Raw genomic sequence first — 23,031 nt, forward strand, 5'->3', positions numbered from 1 at the left:
CATGGAAGTTGAGTACTATAGTCTTTTACACTACGGCAGCTGTATCTCTCATGCCCTTCTGCGTCATTATTCACGTCCGTCAAAGAATAACAAAGCAGACAGCATATGCGTACCTAAGGAAGATGCCCTTACCATTAATTTGTCAAACCTTTATCTCTTGTGCGCTGAAATGCTTCGAGCGTCGACGCCCCATAAAAAATGCCAAGCGAAACGCAAGAAGACATCCTCCATGTCGCCCAAGCATGATCCCATTACCAGCCCCCCTATATTTGTGTTCTTTTTCCGGCTGCGTCCTGACATGGCACGTCCAAATATGCCTGCACGATCAGGTGAGATTCCATTTAAATAGACAGGCTACACGACATTCAAACGGCCTAGTTAAAAACAGTACTGACACTTCGCCAGTGCGGGCGCCGTCCAATCTAGCGTAGATGATGCTCACGTTGAACATGGTGAAGTGCTGCCATGGAGCAATAATATACGTACGTACGTGATGCTGTATATGTCGCGGTCGAGCTTGATCTCCTTCCATGTGATGCGAGGAATAAGTGAAATAGTGAATAGCCGCCTAGCAGGCGAGCATAGTCTCATGATCGATCACGTCGTCGCTGCATCTCGCATAGGCGGTCAGTCACATGCATGGACGGAGCAGCAACGACTTTAACTGCCACCCGACGCGCACAAGCTCACATGCATGGACGCAGCCTCGTTGCGGTAGGAGAAGATGATAAGATGGAACGATGAAGGTTGAGATCTCGGCTCAAGGTAAGTGCCCACGGAAAGGCGTGCCTTGTTCTCTCTCGCCATGGGTCACAACCTTTCACGCCGGTCGGTCGAACTAAACAATCTTCGAATGCCAACCCGCAAATTTCCTTCCGTATCCATCCGTGCGTCAGGGAGGAAAACCAGTCCGCAGACACGGATGCGGGAGGCTGTCATCCAACAGTGACATGTATATGTCCGTCAGTAAGTTCAAATTCAAATGTACGTTGATCCACACAACGTGCCGAATCACACTCGTGTCGGATCGCATCCCCAATCACAAGCAAAAAGAGGCAAATATGCTTAGTTTTTAGATGCACGAATGCAAAAGAATATCAGTCCGGCAGTCCGTGTATTTCTACCCTGTCGGAATCGGCAATCCCACCAGCAAGCTGCTCACCAATCAAGGAGGTGCTTCGCCGCCGCGTAGGCAGCCTCCGTGTCCTCATCTTCCGCCGCCGCCAACTCATCTTTCTGCCGCTCCAACATCTGGTAGCGGGCAGATTACACGATAATTCTAGCATCACATCCAAAGAGTAGATATTCAAGGTCAACATCTTTGCGTCCTCTGCATTGGCGGCAATTTTCACCTTCTTTTTCTCGAGCGCAGTCTTCTTTTCCTCGAGAAGTAAATTTGTGCCTCTTCTGGAAGGAGAAAAAGAAACATATTTTTTTTCTTTTTTCCTAGAGGCACGGCCATGCCTCTGACGTAAGCAAATTCGTGCCTCCACAAGAAGTAAATCTGTGCCTCTCCTGAAATAAAAAAAAAACAAGTTTTTTCACCTTTTGCAAGAGGCAGGCTGTGCCTCTCGTGTAAAAAAAAATTGTGCCTCTACGAGTAGTAAATATGTCCCTCTCATGGAAGAGGAAGAAAAGAAACATGTTTTCCCCTTTTGAAAACGCGCAAGCAATCCGTACCTCCATAAGAAGTAAATCGGTGTTTCTTGCGTAAGAGAAAATGTTTCATGTGTTTAGTTTTTTTCTTTTTTTGTTTAAAACCTAAGAAAAATCCGAGAGGAAACCGAAAAAGAAATCATCTCAAAGCCGAAAATGCGTATAAAAAATAGAAAAAACAAAATCTAGAAGGAGCGCCAATGAAAAGCACGCCAAGTGCCGGCGGCTGAGAGCGCACCAACCCTAAGTGACCTATTGAGGGGGCTCCGGTACTCCCCGAAATCAGAAAAGTACTTTTTGTAAAGATCACTCCCACCTTCTCAGGTTGTGACAAGTGATGCGTTACACGTGCGCCACTTGTCGCAACCTGGGAGTATTCCCTCTTTTCATAGATCTGTTTATTCAAAATGTTTTATCTCTTAAACCGTGCATCCAAATCTAGAACCGTTTTCATTGTTGGATTTCTCACGCCGAGATCTTCAAAATTTGATCCCATGTTGATAGGTTTTGACGAAAAAAAATTCACGAAAAACCGGACGAAAAAAACAAACCGGGAGCACGGGTTTTTTCCTTTCCAAAATAGGCACGACTGTGCCTCTCGCGAAAGCACAATCGTGCCTCTCGTGTAAGCAAAACCATGCCTCTCACAGAAGAAAAAAAACAAAAAAACATATTATTTTTTCCGTTTCTGAGAGGCACGGCCGTGACTCTCGAAAGAAAAAAAACAGAAAAATACATTTTTTCGTTTCCGAGCGGCACGGCCGTGACTCTCGCGAAAGCAAAACCGTGCCTCTCGCGGAAGCAAAACCGTGACTCTCGTGAAAAAATACGCGTTCTTTTGTGCAATTTTTTTCAATTTTTTAATCCAAAGCTAAGAAAGACCGGTGAAAAACCAAAACGTTCAAAAAAACAGAAAACCCGTTTTAAAAGCCAAAAATGCGTGCGAAAAAAAAACAAAACCAGAGAAACTATCCAGAGCTCGACACGTGACGGGCGGCTGAGAGCGCTAAGTGACGCTGATCGTTGCGAGACTCCCGAAGGAGCGTTTGTCAACTAGTTGCTCCCGGTACTCCTTCATTATTTGCTGCCTACTTTTGAGATCGGCCTTATTCTGTGGCAGACCAAATGATGGCCCAGCCCTTTTAATCGCGTGCCGGGCCCTAAACTCCATGCCCGTAGGCCGGTCCGCGCGGCACGGCCCATGAGGACCAAATTCGATGAAAGACAACCTGCTTACCCAAATCCATCCAAAAACTAGCAGGCACGCGGCCGAAGTTTCCCTCACGTTAGGGTTTGACCTTCTCCCGGGGCGATTTTTGCCGCCGTCGAGTGGTTTTTGCTCCCCTACCACCGATATTCTGATTTACCAGGAGCGCTGGGGCTTTTGTCCTCAGTTGCGGCGGCTTTAGGGTTCCTCATAGTCACCCGATCAGTTGGTTCTCATCGGGTAAGAGATCTACATGGCGTCTGGCGGAGCCTCGGGCTCCTCGGGGGTCAGCGAGATGGAGAAGATGATGCAGGAACTAGGGCTGAAGGAGGAGGATCTTGATGATGTGATCTTTGACGAGGGAGAGGCTACGCAGGCGGAACCTAGATGGACTGCGCTGGCCCGGGTCAACACCAACAAAACCTATAGCCAGACATGGTTCTACAGAAACATGCGATCTGCGTGGGATGTAGCACAGCAGGTGAAATTCAAGCCTCTCGAGGATAACCTCTATACGGTTCAGTTCGCGTGCCTTGGGGATTGGGAGAGGGTCATGCAGGATGGCCCATGGAATTTCAGAGGAGATGCGGTGATCCTAGCACCGTATGATGGGATCACAAAACCATCGATAATCAAGCTTGAGACAATTGATATTTGGATACAGATCCATGATGTCCCTGACTTGTATGCTATCCTGGTGCCGCAGCTTGCAGCAAAGGTGGGAGAGGTGCTCTTTGCAGAGACCAATTCACATGATTTCACCGGTAACTTTTACCGCGTCTGGGTGCGGATCAATGTCTTCAAACCACTAAAAAACGTAGTGTCCATGATCAGAGGGGGTCAAAGGCAGATTTATAGAGTCAAATACGAAAGATTGCCGGATTGGTGTGCGGTGTGTGGTATGTTAGGCGACCTGTATAAGGAGCATGGAAACGGGGTTCACCCTCCATTGGCCTTGGTTTTCAAGGAGCTCAGAGCGGATTGGTTCATGCGCAATGGTCGAGGACCTGGCGAGGGACAGGCCCGTAGAGGAGGTAGACGTGGTGGTCGAGCTGGAGGTCGCTCAGGAGGGCGAACGGAGGAGAACCGTTCAGCTGGCCGTTTTACTAATGAGAATGTGAACCAAGTGTTGGTGAACGTAGCAGAAATTCAAAATTTTCCTACGTGTCACCAAGATCTATCTATGGAGAAACCAGCAACGAGGGGAAGGAGAGTGCATCTACATATCGCTAAGCGGAAGCGTTCAAGAGAACGGGGTTGAAGGAGTCGTACTCGTCGTGATCCAAATCACCGGAGATCCTAGTGCCGAACGGACGGCACCTCCGCGTTCAATACACGTACAGCCCGGTGACGTCTCCCATGCCTTGATCCAGCAAGGAGAGAGGGAGAGGTTGAGGAAGACTCCATCTAGCAGCAGCACAACGGCGTGGTGGTGATGGAGGAGCGTGGTAGTCCAGCAGGGCTTCGCCAAGCACCGCGAGATATGAGGAGAAAGAGAGGTAGGGCTGCGCCAACAGGAGAAGAAACTCATATCTTGGCAGCCCCAAAACCCCTCAAGTATATATAGGGGGAGAGGGGGGGCTGCGCCTCCACCTAGGGTTCCACCCTAGGGGCCGCGGCCAGCCCAGATCCCATCTAAGGGGGCGGCCAAGGGGGGGGGAGAGGGGAAACTTGCCCCCCAAGTTAGGTGGGTGCGCCCCCTCCCCAAACCCTAGGCGCCTTGGGCCCTTGTGGGGGGGGGGGGGCGCACCAGCCCACCTGGGGCTGGTCCCCTCCCACACTTGGTCCATGCAGCCCTCCGAGGCCGGTGGCCCCACTTGGTGGACCCCCGGGACCCTCCCGGTGGTCCCGGTACGTTACCGATAAAACCCGAAACTTTTCTGGTGACCAAAACAGGACTTCCCATATATAAATCTTTACCTCCAGACCATTCCGGAACTCCTCGTGACGTCCGGGATCTCATATGGGACTCCGAACAATATTCGGTAACCACATACAAACTTCCTTTATAACCCTAGCGTCATCGAACCTTAAGTGTGTAGACCCTACGGGTTCGGGAATCATGCAGACATGACCAAGACGTTCTCCGGTCAATAACCAACAGCGGGATCTGGATACCCATGTTGGCTCCCACATGTTCCACGATGATCTCATCGGATGAACCACGATGTCAAGGACTCAATCGATCCCGTATACAATTCCCTTTGTCTAACGGTATTGTACTTGCCCGAGATTCAATCGTCGGTATACCGATACCTTGTTCAATCTCGTTACCGGCAAGTCTCTTTACTCGTTCCGTAACACATCATCCCGTGATCAACCCCTTGGTCACATTGTGCACATTATGATGATGTCCTACCGAGTGGGCCCAGAGATACCTCTCCGTTTACACGGAGTGAAAAATCCCAGTCTCGATTCGTGCCAACCCAACAGACACTTTCGGAGATACCTGTAGTGCACCTTTATAGCCACCCAGTTACATTGTGATGTTTGGTACACCCAAAGCATTCCTACGGTATCCGGGAGTTGCACAATCTCATGGTCTAAGGAAATGATACTTGACATTAGAAAAGCTTTAGCATACGAACTACACGATCCTTGTGCTAGGCTTGGGATTGGGTCTTGTCCATCACATCATTCTCCTAATGATGTGATCCCGTTATCAATGACATCCAATGTCCATGGTCAGGAAACCGTAACCATTTATTGATCAACGAGCTAGTCAACTAGAGGCTTACTAGGGACATGGTGTTGTCTATGTACCCACACATGTATCTGAGTTTCCTATCAATACAATTATAGCATGGATAATAAACGATTATCATGAACAAGGAAATATAATAATAACTAATTTATTATTGCCTCTAGGGATATTTCCAACACCAAGACCACCATGGTTATGGAAAGGAAGGATCGGAACATAGCTCTGCACAACATGTTGATGTTGATATGTCAGACCCAAGCATGAAAAGAATTGATAGACAAGAGAAGGGGAACAACATGCTAGCATCCGAGGAGACGCACATTGTCAACCCGAGCGTGCTCCAACTGGCCATTGTGCAGTCGGCCACAATACTAACCAGCCCACCTGCGCAGAGAGACCTGAAAAGGACTAAGGTGGATGGGGTAGAGAAAGAAGGGGGTGCAAGTACTGTAAGAAATTTGGCGGGCTCCTTCGAGGAGCACCGTCGGGCCCAATAAGTGTACTGAGCAGGGCCGGGCCCATAGTGGTATAGAGCGTGCGGCCGGCATAGGGCCCATAAATTTTGGGGCCCCAAATATTAATTGGCCTAGTATGTATATTTCTCAGAAAAAATGTTATTCCCGGGTCTGGCCGCTGGCGCCCACGACTCCGCGTGAGTCTAGGCGCGAGCCGCTGCTCGATCTCAGGCGATCCCACGCTGCTTGGGATGAGACTTGCCTGCTCCCCTTCTGTGTGCCCATCCGTGCTCCCGCATACGTGGCTTGATTTGATTGGAACAAAATAAGGCCCGACCCCACCCCCTTAAAATCAAGGGGGAAGATGATTATATTAGAAAGAAAAAGGGAAAAAAGACAGCCGTTGAATGAGGTGGGAGCACGGATGGAAGCATGGAAAGGGAGCAGGCAAGCCGCAAGCCGGATCCCGCTGCTTGATCATAATCTTGTCCAAGAGATCGTCACACCATCAAAAGAAAAAGGAAAACGGGATCTTCGGGACAGGAGTCTATCGCCGTCTGATTGCTAGAATTCTGATTGCTAACAACGTCTCCTACATATCGGTGCCGCCGTCACCTGGCACTTGCCACATCGCCATCTACCGGTCTCTCCGTGTCACCCGCAGCGACGCAACGTCTCGCCTATCCATCACGCAATCGCAAGTAAGCTCCATTGATCCGGCCTCCTTGCTCTTATTTTGTACGCCATCCATGCTGCTAGTGCTGGGGACTTACGGTACGGGAGAGAAAATATTGGGGAAAATTTGCATTCAGATCTTTTCCATACAAACACTCAGATCCCATCGACAGAAAAAACATAAACAAACTAGTATGCAACTAACAGAGGACTTACGGGAAACTACAGTCTACAGGGCAAGCTGTTCGTACTTTGAGCGCTCCTGAAAATTATAAGACATACGTAAATTTATTATTAGTTCAGTTTACACTGTTGAACCATTTTATTCATCCTCTACCCACAAATATACCTGTCGTATCCGTGTAACATAGCATAGGTAGTCAGATCGATCGCAAAACAGTGATCGTGTCGCCGTTGCTACAGCCTACAGGAGGATCGGTCGGTGATTTGGCGACAGTCCTCAGGCAGCCCCTCGATTAGAAACATTATATTATACAATTATATATATATTTTTCTGCGGGAGACATATATACATTATAATTGCTCGTGAGTTCATTTTTCTAGTGTGATAGGGCCCCATTTTGTAGTTTCGCACAGGGCCCCGGATTTTGCCGGCCCGGCCCTGGTACTGAGTTGGAACCGCCGTGGCGCGGGCAAACCCGCGGCAGTTCAAGAACTTCGCGAGTTCGCGAGGAAGTTTGCCCCTACCGTGCTTTGCATTGTTGAAACACAGATATCAGGAGCACGTGTAGAATCGTTTTCGAGTACCTTGGTTTTTGATAATGCCTATGCTATAGATAGCCAAGGCAGAAGCGGAGGGATTGGAATTTTCTGGAACAACAATATTAACATTGAGATTCTGGGCGACTCGGTGTACCACATTGACGCAAAAATTGTGGAGAATGGAAGAGATCCGTGGAGATTAACGTGTGTTTATGGTGAGGCCCAAACTCACTTGCGGCATCAAACATGGGATCTGATGAAGGGTTTGTCTGCTCACAGCTCTTTGCCATGGCTTTGTATTGGAGATTTTAATGAAGTCTTACGTCGGGACGAGCATGAGGGCGTTGCAAACCGTAGCAATGCCCAGATTCAGGGATTTCGAGATGCTGTGGACATATGCATGTTGATGGATCTGGGCTATCAAGGCAGGTTTTGGACTTTCGAGAAGAAAGTGTCGGGAGGCTCCTACACCCGTGTCCGCCTGGATCGAGCGCTGGCAAGTTCGGAATGGTCCACACTGTTCCCTTTGGCAAGAGTAACACACATAACTTCAGCATCATCTGATCACGGACCGATAGTTCTGTAGCTTGAGGAAAACATACCACGGTCAAAACCGAGCTTCCGTTATGAGGTTATGTGGGAAGGTCACGAATCATGGCGGGATACAATCACAACCGGGTGGAATGAGAACCAAGGAGAGACAAGTGTGGAAGCGTTACGCAATAAACTTACAGTGTTGTCCAACACCCTCGCTAGGTGGAATTCTGACACGTTTGGGAATGTCCGGTAGGAAATCAAAAAAGCAAAAGCAGAACTGGAAAAGCTACGTAATGCTCCCTCTCGGACGTCGCCGAACCACTTGGAGATGAAGTTGAATGAACGTCTCGTTGAGCTGTATCATAAAGAGGAGATTATGTGGAGACAGAGATCAAGGATAACATGGTTAGCTGAGGGTGATAGGAACACTAAGTTTTTTCATATGAGAGCTAATTTGAGGCGGAAGAAGAATATGATCAAGGCGCTTTCTAATGCGCTGGGTATACGCACAAACAATTCGGTAGAGATGAAACAAATGGTGACCGATTTTTACCGTACTCTATATTCATCTGAAGGGGTTCAGGGCATGGACGAGGTACTACAACATGTACCACAGAAAGTCACTAATGAGATGAACTCTGCTCTATGTGCTCCATACATTGTTGATGAGGTAAAGAATGCACTCTTTCAGATGTTTCCCACAAAGGCACCGGGGCCAGATGGGTTTCCAGCACATTTCTACCAGCGACACTGGGACATATGTGGGACTGAGGTGACCAATGCAGTGCTCAGGATAATCAGAGGCGAAGAGAGTGCAACATGTATAAATGATACTATTCTGGTTCTTATTCCCAAGGTATCTGATCCCACCCTCTTAACACAGTTTAGGCCTATCAGTCTATGTAATGTGCTTTATAAGATAGCATCGAAGGTGGTAGCCAACAGGCTAAAGTTGATATTACCGGATATTATTTCAGATGAACAGTCGGCCTTTGTCCCTGGAAGGTTAATTACTGATAACATCATCTCTGCCTATGAATGTTTGCATTTCATGAAGAGGAATAAATCTAAATCTAATAGTTTTTGTGCACTGAAGCTTGATATGATGAAGGCCTATGATCGATTGGAATGGCCATACTTAAAGGCCATTATGGGCAAACTTGGTTTTGCATCAACCTGGATTGATATGGTGATGAGCTTGATCACTTCTGTTTCTTTCTCAGTCCTGTTCAATGGTGAGAAGTTGGAAAGTTTCACGCCGACGAGAGGTATTTTGCAGGGAGATCCTATTTCCCCTTATCTTTTCTTGATTGCAGTGGAGGGCCTTTCGTGCCTTTTAAAACATTGTTCTCAGTCATCATCGCTTGGTGGAATAAAGGTGGCTAACACTGCTCCAGCAGTAAATCACCTCTTGTTTGCAGATGATAGCCTGCTGCTTTTCAAGACAAGTACTCAGGGGGCAAATGAGGTTTCAATCCTACTGGATTCTTATTGTTCTGCATCGGGTCAGAGAATCAACCATGATAAATCTTCAATCTTTTTTAGTAGAGGATGTCCTGGGAGTCTTAGAGATGAGGTAAAAAACATCCTTAATGTTCATAATGAATCTCTAAGTGACAAGTACCTGGGTATGCCCACAGATGTGGGACAGTCCAGGAATGGGGCTTTCAGATACCTCAGAGATAGAGTGTGGGAGAAAATAAAAGGATGGATGGAGAAACTTTTGTCAGCAACAAGCAAGGAGGTACTGATTAAATCAGTGGCCCAAGCAATTCCAGTGTTCTCCATGTCTTGCTTCCGGTTGCCTAGAGGGCTTTGTGAAAGTGTGACTTCACTCATCCAACAATTTTGGTGGGGGGGTAAGAGAGGTAAACGCAAACCTGCTTGGGTTGCTTGGGATTTGATGACAAGACCAAAGAGTTTGGGGGGCCTTGGCTTCCGGGATATAGAGATTTTTAACTTGGCCCTATTGTCAAGACAAGTATGGAGAATCTTGAATGAACCATCAACTTTAAGTGCTAGAATTCTTAAAGCTGCATATTTTCCAAACTGCTCTATTCTTGAAGCAGAATTGGGGGCTCATCCTTCTCAGGTGTGGCGTGCTATTCTAGATGGGAGAGACATTGTCAAGCATGGAGCAATCAGAAGGATCGGGGACGGAGCTTCAACTAGCATCTGGTCACAAAACTGGATACCAAGGATAGGGGTGATGAAACCGATCTCATCACGTGTACCAAATCCCCCACGCTTGGTGTCGGAGTTGATTGACCACTCCACGGCTTCATGGAGGGAGGACTTAATTCGTCAGGTGTTCCTTCCTATTGATGTTGAGGCAATTTTACAAATCCCACTCTGCTCACGCCAAGTTGATGATTTTTGGGCTTGGCAAGAGGATAATAAAGGCCGGTTCTCTGTCCGATCTGCGTATCGTATGGTTCTCAAAACGAAGATCAGCCGGGAGGCGTGGCTGGAAGAAAGAGATGATCCATCTAATTCAGAGGCTGAATCCAGGGGATGGATATCACTCTGGAAGACGAAAGTACCACCAAAGTTGAGATTTTTTGCGTGGCGCTTAGCACAACATTCACTCCCCACGGGAGATGTGCTTCTTCACCGCAATATGGCAACAACTTGCTCGTGTCCTCTCTGTGGAGCGCCTGACAACTGGCGCCGTGCCTTGCTAGAGTGTACCGCATCCCGTTGTGTATGGGCTTTGTCAAATGAGGAACTGGTGGAGCACATGACCATGACTACGCAGACAGATGCTAAGCTTTGGCTCTTCTCAATGAGCGAGTCCCTCCCGCCGGATCAGTTTTTGTTGATGACGGTCACACTATGGGCAATTTGGAGCAGCCGCCGGAAAGTTATACATGAGGATATCTACCAAACTCCTTTTGCAACTGACAGATTCATCAAGTCATACTTGGCGGATATTGAGTTTCTATGTAAGAAGAAAGATAGGGCACTTTCGCAGCCGAATGCAAGGCCAAGTTCATGGATATCGCCACCACCCGAGCACATGAAGATCAATGTGGATGCAGCTGTTTCTAGGACGGGGACTTTTGGCGCTGCCAGTGCTATGTGTAGGGACGAAGCAGGGGGGATTCCTTGGAGCATCGACACTTGTTCTTAATAACATCTTTGATCCCCAGATTCTCGAGACCATAGCAATACGAGAAGCACTAGCTCTTGCCCAAGATCTCTATATCAACAAGATGAACATAGCATCGGACTGCAAGGTGGCCATCGATGCGATAAAGGAGGGGAGTGCTGCAAATTTTGGTGCAATAATTGCAGAAATCAAAGATACTTCTAGTAATTTTTCTTCGTGCATTTTTAGTCATGAGTATAGGACCTCGAATGTAGAGGCCATAATCTCGCAAAGTACGCTTTATCCTTAGGGTTCGGCCGTCATGTTTGGCTTGGTCAGCCCGGAGATCTTGTATTCGTCCCTACAAACATTGTGACGCAATAAAGCTTTGTGAGATTCTCAAAAAAAAAAAATCCATCCAAAAACTTCTGCTCGTCTGCCCGGCGGCTGCAACAGCGACCATCGGCCGGCGCCTCTCCTAAATCGCGGCGCATCGATTCAGGCGAGCTTCCCGTTCCCTCCCTTCATTGCAAGCCCAAGTTGCTGCTTCTATTCCCCACTTCGTTTCTTGACACTCTTTCTATATTCACAGTCCAACCCTAGCTCAGATGAGCCGCCGCCGTTCCCCGCCGTCGGCGCCCCCACTGGACGACGAGGACCTCCTCCGGGAGATCCTGCTGCGCCTCCCTCTGCAGCCATCCTTCCTCGCCCGCGCCTCCTCGGTCTGCACGCGCTGGCGCGGCATCCTCTCCGACCCCCAATTCCGCAAACGCTTCCGCAGACACCATGGGAAACCTCTGCTCCTCGGCTTCTTCGCGGGGCCTGTTTCCAGAGAGCACATCTTCACTCCCGTCCTGGACTCGCCGGACCGCATCCCTGCCGCACGCTTCTCCTTGACCATGCCACAGAGCCGCGGCCCCTTCGACCGCTGGGACTTGGTTGGCTGCCGTCACGGCCTCGCCGTCCTGATCAACAAGTGCCGGGAAGAGGTTGTCGTATCGGATCCCCTGACCGGCCGGCAGCAGCGCGTGCGTTTTCCACGGGGGCATGTGCATGGCGATTGCTTATCGAGCCCGTTCAAATTGTTCTTGATACGCAATGGAGACATGCGGACATTAGGCTCTCTCTACGACTCGGTGTCTGGTGTTTGGGGAAATATTTTCTCGGCGACTACAAATAGTATCTGTAGTATAAGGTCCAGCATCTTTGCCGGGAATGCACTTTGCTGGTTGATTTCGGGAGGTGCTGTCCTTGTGTTTGATTTGGAAATGCAGAACCTTAGTGTGATCGAGAAGCCAGCAGAAAACCATGTTGTCGCTAACTCGTGTTTTCAGCTAGTACGGATGGAGGATGGCGGACTTGGCCTCGCTGTTTTGTCGAAACTTACTATCCAATTATGGGTGAGGAACACTAACCATGATGGTGTTGTTGGATGGGTGTTGCTGCAGAAAACCATTCCACTGGACGGGATGTTTAAACGGAGAATGTGTAGTGACCAAAAAGGGGCACTCTTTGTGGGGTATGATGAGGACACAAATGTGATTGTTCTGACTACAATGATTGGCAACTTCATGCTCCAACTTGACTCGATGCAGCTCAAACATATTATTAAAAGAAATGACATATGTTTCGACACCTTTTATCCCTACACGAATTTCTATACTGCAGGTAATACCTACCTATCTAGTACATTGCAAAAGCAAAACAGGGGTCCATTTATTTTATTTTGCTGGCCTTCATTTGAGTTACTTTTGGTACTTGATTCCTGTAATATTGTTCATGTGATTAAGGATCGACAAGATATATATAAAGAATACATTGAGTTGTTTCTTTCTTTGTCGGTCCGGTGATCTTACGGTGAAGTAATTTCTTATTATTGCTTGGTTCATTAATGTTAGAACAGGAATATAATTATTGCTTTGTTGTCTGGCCATTGCTCAATGGTAACTTATGGTCCTGTCCTTGTATTTTTTTTTCATCTGGAAACTGGCAGTAGTATCAGTAGTGTGTGTGTGCTTAAGGATTGACTACCGATATTTATGAACAGTTCTTCACTAACACATCTTCTCTGAACATGAAAATTTCCATATCATATCCTTCGTTACTTGGTAATGATTATTATCCTTCTTCCTTGCATTTGGGGATATATGTGGCTTCATTTACGCATTTATATCCTTGTCACAAAAGATAGCCTTTTGCCCTCAAGTTACATTACATCTTACTCAGAAAATATAACCGTTTGCAGATGTGACATATATACTATTGATTCAGCTTTTCCATTGGTTTATTGGATTCTTTTGCTTGTAGGTAGGAGAATTGCTGGTGGAGATGGTGGAGCTGAAAATGCAAACACATGAGATCTGCTAATGTGCTATGTTGGTTAAACAGGTGATGTAAATTTATCTTTTCTGCATACAACTTAGATGCCGGAGTTTCCCGCTTTCTACTCCATGAGCCTCTCATGTTCACATTATACAAAAATAAATATTGAATGGGTTGATAATCTAGAAAGTTCAATATTTGCCTCTGATGGAGGGCATTGAGCCAACACTAGTGGTTGCCTCGAGAACATGTCAACAGTAGAAGTTGATAGTCCATAGCATAAACTACGAACTAAATGTTATTCGATTGCTAGGATGATAGCCAGTTTTGTTTACTAGTGCTGGGATGATTCATCTTTGCATATTGTTGTATGACCTCCATAGTGTGGGTTGATGTTTATTATTGCTGTAATCATGCAAAATTATGAGATATATCCCTTTTTTCACTCTACATGTATGAGATATAACTTGATCGGCTTCTTGGTGAGTGAGTTGTATAAATTGGTTTTGACATGTGGCATTTATTGTTCTTCAGGTGTTTGGAGTTTTCTTCGGTTTGTTGAGACGCAGAAATGCGGAGATGGCTCTTTGCTGCATGTCCTTCAGCTTTTCTATACTGTGGCTGCTGATGTGGCCGACACTGGCATTGACAATATATGGAGCAGAATGTAGGTTCTTCCGCTTTGTATGATGCGTCCTGTGAAGTGGACTTGTAGGATTTAGTGTGTAATTCGCTAACTTTTCTGAATTACGACTATCTACTAATATTTTCAGGTACTATTAATCCGGTTGCATGCCTAGATAGTGTTTGTGGAGTTGCTTCTGTTAGTGCCTGGATCTGTCAGTGTATTAATACCTTGTGGTTCATTTGCTTTATGTCCCAATAACGCGGGCCTTTATATTTTTGGAATGCATAACATTGCATTTAACTGGTGGAAAGAGCTAAATCGCTCTCCACTAAAGTCAGGCACAGGTCAGTTACCTAAAAAACTGGACTCGTTTATCCTCTTGCTGCCCATTCTGCAAGGGCATGAGCAATAGTATTACATGTTCCTGGACGGTACAGGACTCTGAAATTCAGAAAAATGCAGTCTAGCAAAAGCCTTCACGTCTTCAAAAAAAATCACACACAGGGGTGACAATTCAGAGCTTCCAGCTTCCACACCTTTCAGGAGGTCTCCATTTTTGCCTATGCACTATCTTCTCTTATTTGTTTGATTTCGACAGTTTCAGGAACTCTGTTGTCGGGTGTTTGATCGATAATCCACGCTGCTTCTACTGATTTTTTTTGCCTTACCCTTTCTCTGATTTTCCTTTTGTCGATTCCACAGTGTCCGCTACAACACTATAATGGTCATCCTCCATGCTGCAGATATTTTTTCATCACCTCTCTACCATTTACCCTGGGGCTAAGGAGCACTCTTCGTTCTTCAAATGCACAGTCTCTCTACACTTGCTTCACTAGTTTAATTTGCACTTGAAAAACTGATGCCCACAGTCTTCAAAATCCCCACCGCATAAGAAACAATTTGGATTGATAACCGTCCCTGTTTGATTGAGTTTGATCACAACGGCCAGTGTGCCAACCTCCAAGCAAAGTGCTTTTCATCCTTGTTTGGAACAGTTAACTTTCAGATACAGGGCCAAGGTGGCGAAAGTGCCTTTCTGCTCCCGAGCTCAAATGAGCTCGGTGAACAGTAAAATAAAATAATTCAAAAAAAATCCAATTTTTTTGGAGAAACAATGACAAAAGTTCTAAGTGCTTGCAAAAATTCGCCGTGGAATCACATTTGTGTAATGTGTGGCAAAATAATGTTTCGAGTTCTTTTGTGACAGGGCAAATAATGTCAGCAAATTACTGTTCACCCTCGCCATCACCGGTTTCGAGTTCCTCCCATGGGCAAGGTAGTCACGGATCGCTCCACATGTTTTATTTTCTCCTCTGTACCTAAGATGCTTCTCCACGTATATGAGATGCTAGTGCTAGATAAATCTGTTTGAGCGACACTTAATATAAGACGGAGGGAATAGCATTCAACAAGTGTTGTCCGAAAAATACTTTGCTCCAAGGACTCGCACAAAATACTCTGGATTTTGGATCATCCTCCATCCATGTCGCGCCAGCATTGCCATGTTAAAGCCGCACATCTCGCCAAGCCCTAGACCTCCATCATTCTTCGGTTTTGTCAATGCCAGCATATTATACCTCCGGGTGACTCTGTTCTAGCTTCTTTTTTTTAGAATGCTCTGTTCTAGCTTCATGATCCCAAAAGAAAAATCTCGCAACACAACATTTCACTTTTTATACTTCTAAAAGGACTCGCACAAAACAATTTTTTTTTCACAATGATGTAGAGATCGGAGAGTTCCTCCTTTTCTAGAAAAAAATACTTCTAAAAGCCCAACCTACTGAACTATTTAGATCTAGATAAAACCTGTATGTCCCATTACGACAGAATATTTTCAATAGAAGGCGATGCTCCCATCAATTGCGAGGCATACGTGGCGCTTTCGTCAATCTGAAAACCCGCCAACTCGATCTCTCAAAGACGCTCATAGAAATAGTACTTTGTATGTGTGCATTCATAAAAATAAATATATCTCTGTATGTGCATAAATATGCTACTATATTTTAAAAGGCAGTTTTTTCGATAAAGGATGGATTTTATTGACTCAAAATAAGCATCAAGAAGTTACAAACACAATGAGCAGACATCCGGCCTCTGCATAGTTAGGATGCACACAATCAACACCAATGCACGCACAAGAAAACAGGCCGACAAATAACAAAGTAATACAAGACCAAAACTATTCGTAGGCGAGGAAAGAAGAAAAAAGCCCCAAAGCGATCACATCACGATCGGCAAACTATAACAATGATCATATCTGCATCGACAATCTCATGACACCACGCGGACGACGAGGTTTTTCAACAGCAACGCCTTAAGGAAGGGAGTGGCATTCAAGTGTCACCGTCACCGGATCCAGCCACCCAAGGCTGGAATCTAGGTTTTCACCCTAAAGAATCAGTCCGAACATTCCGAACAATGGCTTCAACAAGGTAACTACGTCGAAACATCGCCATTGTCAAGTATACCCAACTCAGGCCAGACCAAGGCTTTCACCCCGGAGCTCAAGACCGGGTGCTCAAGTAGCACCACCATCGAGGCCATTCATGTGTTGTCGCCACCACTTTTTCACGATCCCAGTAGCTACAAGCGATATGACCGCCGCCACTACACAACAATCCCTCTGCATCAAGACATCGTCCGTAGTTTGCATCTCGCCGCCGAAGTGAACCACCATATTTGTAGAGATGAAACTCTCACAAAATCTTTTGATGGCGACAACAATCCGCGGCGAGGCCGCCGCCGTCCCGGATCCAATCTCCAGTGACGTAGTCAACTAGGTGGACACCAATACCATGGGTTGTAGCTAGCCAGCAGTCTTTGTTTTTGTGTCTTCAGGTTGAATTCTTTTGATCTACGCTACAGTTCATCGGTGGCGGTTGTTGTTCTGTTGCGCTGGTCCTATGGGGCCTTAGCACGACGACTTTTTGATTGTCTACTACAACAAGTTTTGCCCAGTTCCGGTGAGGGAGGGGCGATGACAGCGACACGTGTCGGCTCGTTTCAGTGTTTATAGTCGTCGCTAGGTGCTCTACGGATCTGGATGCAATTTTTACCCCCTCTGTTCCAAAATAGATGATTCAACTTCTTACTAATTTTATACAAAATTGAATCATCTATTTTGAAACGGAGGGAGTATTATTTCTAGTGTTCGATGTACTACCATGATTAAAGATAAATAGATCAAATTTTTTACGCAATTCTTTTTATTAAAGAACAACTTCAGCTTACGGGCTGATGGATACCATCCGTATGATCGTGGCCCAAGCATATCCGTAACCGAACGAGTTCTTTTTTTTTGAAATGAAACATCCTTTTATTTACGAAAATGTTAACGCCCACACGTGTGGGTGTTGAACATCTCGACCACACGCATCCATCACCGTCCTGTACTATATGCATGAATCTTGGCACAATCTGACTGATTTTCTGTGCCATGTAGGACAAGGTGTGTGTGTGGTGTATGACATAGTTCGTCCACACATCTTTTTTACCACACAGAGGGGCCGGTGTGTGGGCGTTTAGCAGTTCACCCACACATCAGTTTTCAGTCACGCACAAGGGCTGGTGTGTGGGTATTTGCCATCTCACCCACACACCCGTCTCCTCTCCCACACCCCAGCTGCTAGTTGCCATGTGTTTTTGCAGCGCACATGGCAACTGTCCCTAGTGTGCTTTATAAGCAGGTGGCAACTCTCTTATTTTATCCGAGTTGCCATGTGTTTTTGCAGGGTACACGACAACTGCCTAGTATGCACGTAAGCAGATGGCAATTCTCTTTTACCGAGTTGCCATATGTTTTTGCATGGTACATGGCAACTGCCCCAACGTGCACGTACATGGCAACTGCCCTAATGTGCACGTTAGCAGATGGCAACTCTTGCTTTTTACATGGCAACTGCCCTAGCATGCTTGTGAGCACATGGCAACTCTCTCAACTGCCTAGTGTTAGTATGTGGCAACTTCTAAAGTTATGAAATCATGGCAACTACATTAGATCAGACCATACATGGCAACTGCAGTTGAGCAACCATGGCAACTGCAGTTGTCCGACATGGCAACCGTAGTTCAGCGACATGGCAACTGCAGTTAAATAAACATGGACAAGGGTCAGGACCATGGCAACTGTGGGCGCGCGGTGGGCGTCACGCGTCGCATGCGGGACCAGGAGGGTACGGGGCCTGACATACGGGCGTGTGAGCGTTATCAACTTCGCCCACACGCACGCGTGTGAGAGGGTTTGGAAGGGAAAAAAAGATGTGTGTGGGCATTAGTTGTTTTGCCCACACGTAGGTATGTGGGCTGGTTGCTGTCCATGCCACACGAGGCGTGTGGCACAACTACCCGATATACCACACGTGTGGCAGTTATCGGGACCCTTTATTTATTAGTAATAATGGTTACATCGTCTATAAGAAAATTTACAATATCACTCATAGGTTCCTGAAACCAATCCCTTGTCTCAAAAAATTTAGCTACTCTAGCAATTTCATGAGCTACTTTATTTGCCTCCTTATTACAATGTTCAAATCCAACTAACGGAAAATCACAAGCCATAAAATAACAATCATTAAACACAGCCGCCGCCGCTCCCGCTGTATGTCCTTCATTCTTCATTGTGTCAATTACTTCCAAATTGTCGGAGTTAACAACAAGTCGGTTACTTCCCGTCTTTTGTGCAAGTAATATGCCAAAACGTAGTGCCATGGCTTCCGTTGTTAAAACATCTGCGCACCAATCCATCTTCCAATTCCCTCCCACAATAAATCTTCCTTTATCATCTCTAAGTACAGCTCCCGCAGTTCCTCTAAGCATGTCTTGATCGAACGAAGCATCGACATTTAATTTCACAAAACCTAGAGGGGGTCTCGTCCATCCCTCTAGTCTCTTCGTTGCCTCGGAGGATTGGGCAATAACATAGTTTGTCGTTATAGCACGTGCTCCCATTGAAATTTGGTATTGCATCTTGGGTCTTCCCCTGATGGACTAGCGAACGTCTTTCCCACCATAAATACCAGGTTGTTATAGCGACCAGTTCGCAAACATTCTATATGCCCACTGTAGATAGCTAGTGTTCTGGCATAAGAAATAAAAATTTGAGTACTGCCTCTCCCGCACGATCGACCGCACAAGCTTTTTTAATGGCTTCGTGCAATCCCAGCTTCTCCCACACCTCTTTTGCCTTTTGACACATAAATAACAAGTGTTTAGTATCTTCAGGCCCGTTCGAACATGATGGGCAGGTGGACGAAACTTTCATATGTCTATTAGCAAGTGTAACACGACACGGAGGGTTCCGTGTAAGGTACGCCAAATAAAAATCTTCACTTTTGCTGGACAAGATAATTTCCAAATGTTTCTCCAAATGGTATTGACATTTATTCCTCGCATGCCATTAGAATGTTGCAATTTCCTCCCATGTCGCTTTTTCCATTCCTCCAGATAAGCAGAACGAACCGTGAACAGTCAATTCTTTGTAAAACTCCAAGCTATGAAATCCGACATGTTATACGTGGGGGGGGGGGGGATCGCAAGCACCCTCTGAACATCAATTGGCCACAACGTTTGTCTTACCAAATCTTCATCCCAACAATTGTTGATTGGATCTACAAGATCAGCAACTTTTGTCAGAAGCTGCCCTCTTCTAGGAGTGATAATTTTCCTATTGGCCCCATTAGGGATCCATACATCTCTCCAAATATCTATATTTTGTCCATTTTCAACTCTCCAAATATAACCATTTTTAGAGAATCCACTCCCGCCATAATGCTTTGCCAAATGAACGAAGATCCTTTTTTAAGACTTGCATTCATTAAATCTCCATCCAAAAAATATTTAGCTCTCAAAATGGTGGCACATAGAGAATCGGGATTATCAAGCAGGCGCCACGCTTGTTTGGCTAACAAGGCCAAACTGAAACAATGTATGTCTCGAAAACCCATTCCTCCTTGATCTTTTGGTACACATGTCTTCCACCATGCCATCCAATGCATTTTTTTATGATTGTCTTCGTCAACCCACCAAAAATGCGACACCGCGTCAATGATTTCTTTGTATTTTTTTTAGGAATTTTAAAGACGGACATTGCATAAGTTGGGATAGCTTGTACAACCGATTTGAGAAGGATTTTCTTTCCTCCTGTTGATAGCAGCTTTTCCTTTCAACCACTGATTTTCATGGCGATTCGATCTATTAAGAATTGAAAACAATCACTTTTGTCCATACCCATATTTGAAGGCAGACCCAAATATTTGTCACTGAGAGCTTCAGTCATAATGTTTAGAATAGTACATATATGCGCCTTATCTTCCACTTTAGTGTTGGGACTAAAAAATATACTAGATTTTTCAACACTCACCATTTGCCCCAATGCAGCACAATAAGCATCCAAAACTGATTTCAGCGCCTCTGCATCCATCGAACTAGCTTGCATCAGGATTAAAGAATCGTCCGCGAAGAGGAGATTTGAAACAGATGGGGCATCTCTGCTAACTTTAATTCCGAAAATACTTCCAGTCTCCTCTGCATTAGCTAAGAGTGCAGTCAGGCCTTCCGTACATAACAAAAATAAATACGGGAGAGAGGGTCTCCCTGTCTCAATCCTCTAGATGGTTTAAAGCTCTCTGTTTCTTCCGTGTTAAAACGAACTCGATAATCCACCGATGACACACATTCCATAATTAAATTCACCCAATCCTGCTGAAAACCTAGTCTCAACATGATTTCCTTTAAAAAGGGTCACTCCACTAGGTCATATGCTTTGTGCATGTCCAGTTTGATTGCACACAATCCCTCTTTACCGGTCCTTTTTTTTATTTTATGAAAACATTCATAAGCCACTAAGATGTTATCTGTAATCATTCTTTCAGGCATAAAAGCATTTTGGATAGGGCTAATGATATCTGAAGAATTGTCTTTAGACGAGCAGCAATCATCTTTGAACGAGCCGGCGGTTGGCATGCACCGCTACCATTTTTAGCGGCGGCCCCGGAGCGCTCGCGGTGGAGACTCGGGGACACGTACCACAACCGAGCGAGCCGACGGTTGGCCGGCCGTTGGCATGCACCGCCCGAGATTTGGCGGCGTCCCCCGGAGAACGCTCGCGGAGGAGACACGTACGCGCGCAACGCCAAGCTCCTCATGCCCCCATGCATGCACGGAGCGGTTGGTCACGTCACGCCGCGCGCACCCACCACACGTCCTCCACACAGTGGTTGCATGCGGGAGCTGGGCCCCGAGCAGCTAGCGATGCCGGCCTGTGATCGGTGGTGCGCGCTCGTGACGGTGGAAGCGTCTTGAAATGAAACCGGTTGGTACCGACTACCGACCATGGTCACGGGTCAAGCTCGCTGCCTCCCTTGGTAAAAGGTATCGAATGTGATCGGTACAAACATCGCATGGGGAAAATGTGTGAATGTGTGAATCTTACAGACGACATGGCAGTTACTCGTAGTGAGTGCTGATCCACGGATCCACCTACCCGTCGTACGTACCTCTGACAAACCCAGCGGTCAACACTGTACCATAGAAGCTCTGTCCGTGGGAATGTAGCAGTACACAGTCACGGAAATTTACACAACGACCTGCATACATACTTAGGAATGTTTCGTCCTGACAGGATCCATGTCGTGGTCGCCGCCTGATGGAGAACTACACTTAGGTAGTAACCTGCATTGGCACAACCCAAGTTACCAGGTTGATAACGCAATTATCAAGCGGCCGCCGCTCTCACAGTCACGGGCGCGCCCAATACAAGAGACAAACGAATCGCCTGTTGCTCTGTGAGCTCGCAGTACATATAATAATTTTGCATCGCTCCATCCAGTCCCAGCTCTGCTCCACAACACATCCACACTCCACTGACCACTACTACTCGAGGGGGAGTGAGAAGCCATGAAGCCTCTCGCCGCTCTGCTCGTCTCCAGCCTCCACATCCACTGCCTCTGCCTGCTACTCCGGGGAGCACTCGCCACGGCGCCGGCGCCGGGAGCCCACTACAAGTACAACGCGACGGTGTACAACGTCTCCGCGGCGCGGTGCGCGGGGTGCGTCGGCGGAGGAGACGGCACCGCCGCCGGCTCGGCGCTGGGCGGCCTTGGCGCGTGGGCGGAGGCGGTGGAGTTCCTCTACTACCACAACGCGGTGCGGATGGCGCGGTGGGAGCTACCGCTGGCGTGGTCGCCGCGGCTGGAGTCGTACGCGCGGTCGTGGGCGGCGCAGCGCCGGGCGGACTGCGCGCTGCGGCACTCGTTCCCGGAGGGCCAGTTCGCGCTGGGCGAGAACATCTTCTGGGGCGGGGCCGGCGCCGCGTGGCGGCCCGGGGACGCCGTCAAGGACTGGGCGGCGGAGGGCGTGGACTACTCGTACGCCGCCAACGCGTGCGCGCCGGGGCGGGAGTGCGGCCACTACACGCAGATCGTGTGGCGCCGCACCGCCTACGTCGGCTGCGCGCGCGTCCTGTGCGACGACGGCGGCGTCTTCATGACATGCAACTACTACCCGCCCGGCAACGTCGTCGGGGAGCGGCCCTACTGACCCGGCCCGCCGGCGAGCTGGGGCGCGACATTCTAGGAGCATATACTAGTGCCATATGACACTGGCCTCAGCCCTGTCTGTCATGGCAGTGTTGTTCCTGTCGATATTCTAGGGGCGTATTGTAAGCTGATTTGAGAGCAGACCAATGACAGTGCCACCGTCGTGACTGAATTTAGTATGGCAAATAGAGATGGATGTTTCAATGTCGTTGCTGTGACTGAATGAGCTGAACTTTTTAGACTTGGATCACTGAATTGGAAGTCGTCGTAATCTGCATGTGGCAGAAGAGAACTGACTTAAACTGTGGCATAACTGAACATTACAGAATGGCAAAATGTTGCCATAGGTAGAAGTTGAGTGAAGCAAGGACTGGCCTTGTAATCTTCGCTTCTTGTTTAGACTCTCAAGTTAGAGCATCTCTAGCACACCCCGAAAAGAGCCCCAACCCTTAAAATAACCGTTAAAATACGGGTCGGCGCGGAAAATCCTGCTCGAACA

At 47.1% G+C, this 23,031-nt stretch overlaps 2 protein-coding genes across 2 annotated transcripts; both read left to right on the forward strand.

The window, feature by feature from the left end:
• Positions 1-11,633: 11,633 nt before the first annotated feature.
• On the forward strand, positions 11,634-14,245 carry LOC123134757 (uncharacterized). The gene is made up of 3 exons (XM_044553937.1): positions 11,634-12,716; positions 13,356-13,436; positions 13,905-14,245. The coding sequence occupies exons 1-2, from the start codon at positions 11,657-11,659 to the stop codon at positions 13,403-13,405; spliced, it is 1,110 nt and encodes a 369-aa protein (XP_044409872.1). The 5' UTR covers positions 11,634-11,656; the 3' UTR covers positions 13,406-13,436; positions 13,905-14,245.
• Positions 14,246-21,802: 7,557 nt separating this feature from the next.
• On the forward strand, positions 21,803-22,775 carry LOC123134758 (pathogenesis-related protein PRB1-3-like). The gene has a single exon (XM_044553938.1). The coding sequence runs from the start codon at positions 21,892-21,894 to the stop codon at positions 22,531-22,533; it is 642 nt and encodes a 213-aa protein (XP_044409873.1). The 5' UTR covers positions 21,803-21,891; the 3' UTR covers positions 22,534-22,775.
• Positions 22,776-23,031: the final 256 nt, after the last annotated feature.

Source organism: Triticum aestivum, chromosome 6B, assembly GCF_018294505.1.
Source record: "Triticum aestivum cultivar Chinese Spring chromosome 6B, IWGSC CS RefSeq v2.1, whole genome shotgun sequence".
Lineage (NCBI taxonomy): Eukaryota > Viridiplantae > Streptophyta > Magnoliopsida > Poales > Poaceae > Triticum > Triticum aestivum.

Excerpts from the sequence above, each read along its gene's own strand:
- LOC123134757 (XM_044553937.1), top strand. The coding sequence starts at position 11,657 with ATGAGCCGCCGCCGTTCCCCGCCGTCGGCGCCCCCACTGGACGACGAG. Across the intron at positions 12,717-13,355 it reads CACGAATTTCTATACTGCAG|GTAGGAGAATTGCTGGTGGA; the intron begins GTAATACCTACC and ends TTTTGCTTGTAG.
- LOC123134758 (XM_044553938.1), top strand. The coding sequence starts at position 21,892 with ATGAAGCCTCTCGCCGCTCTGCTCGTCTCCAGCCTCCACATCCACTGC.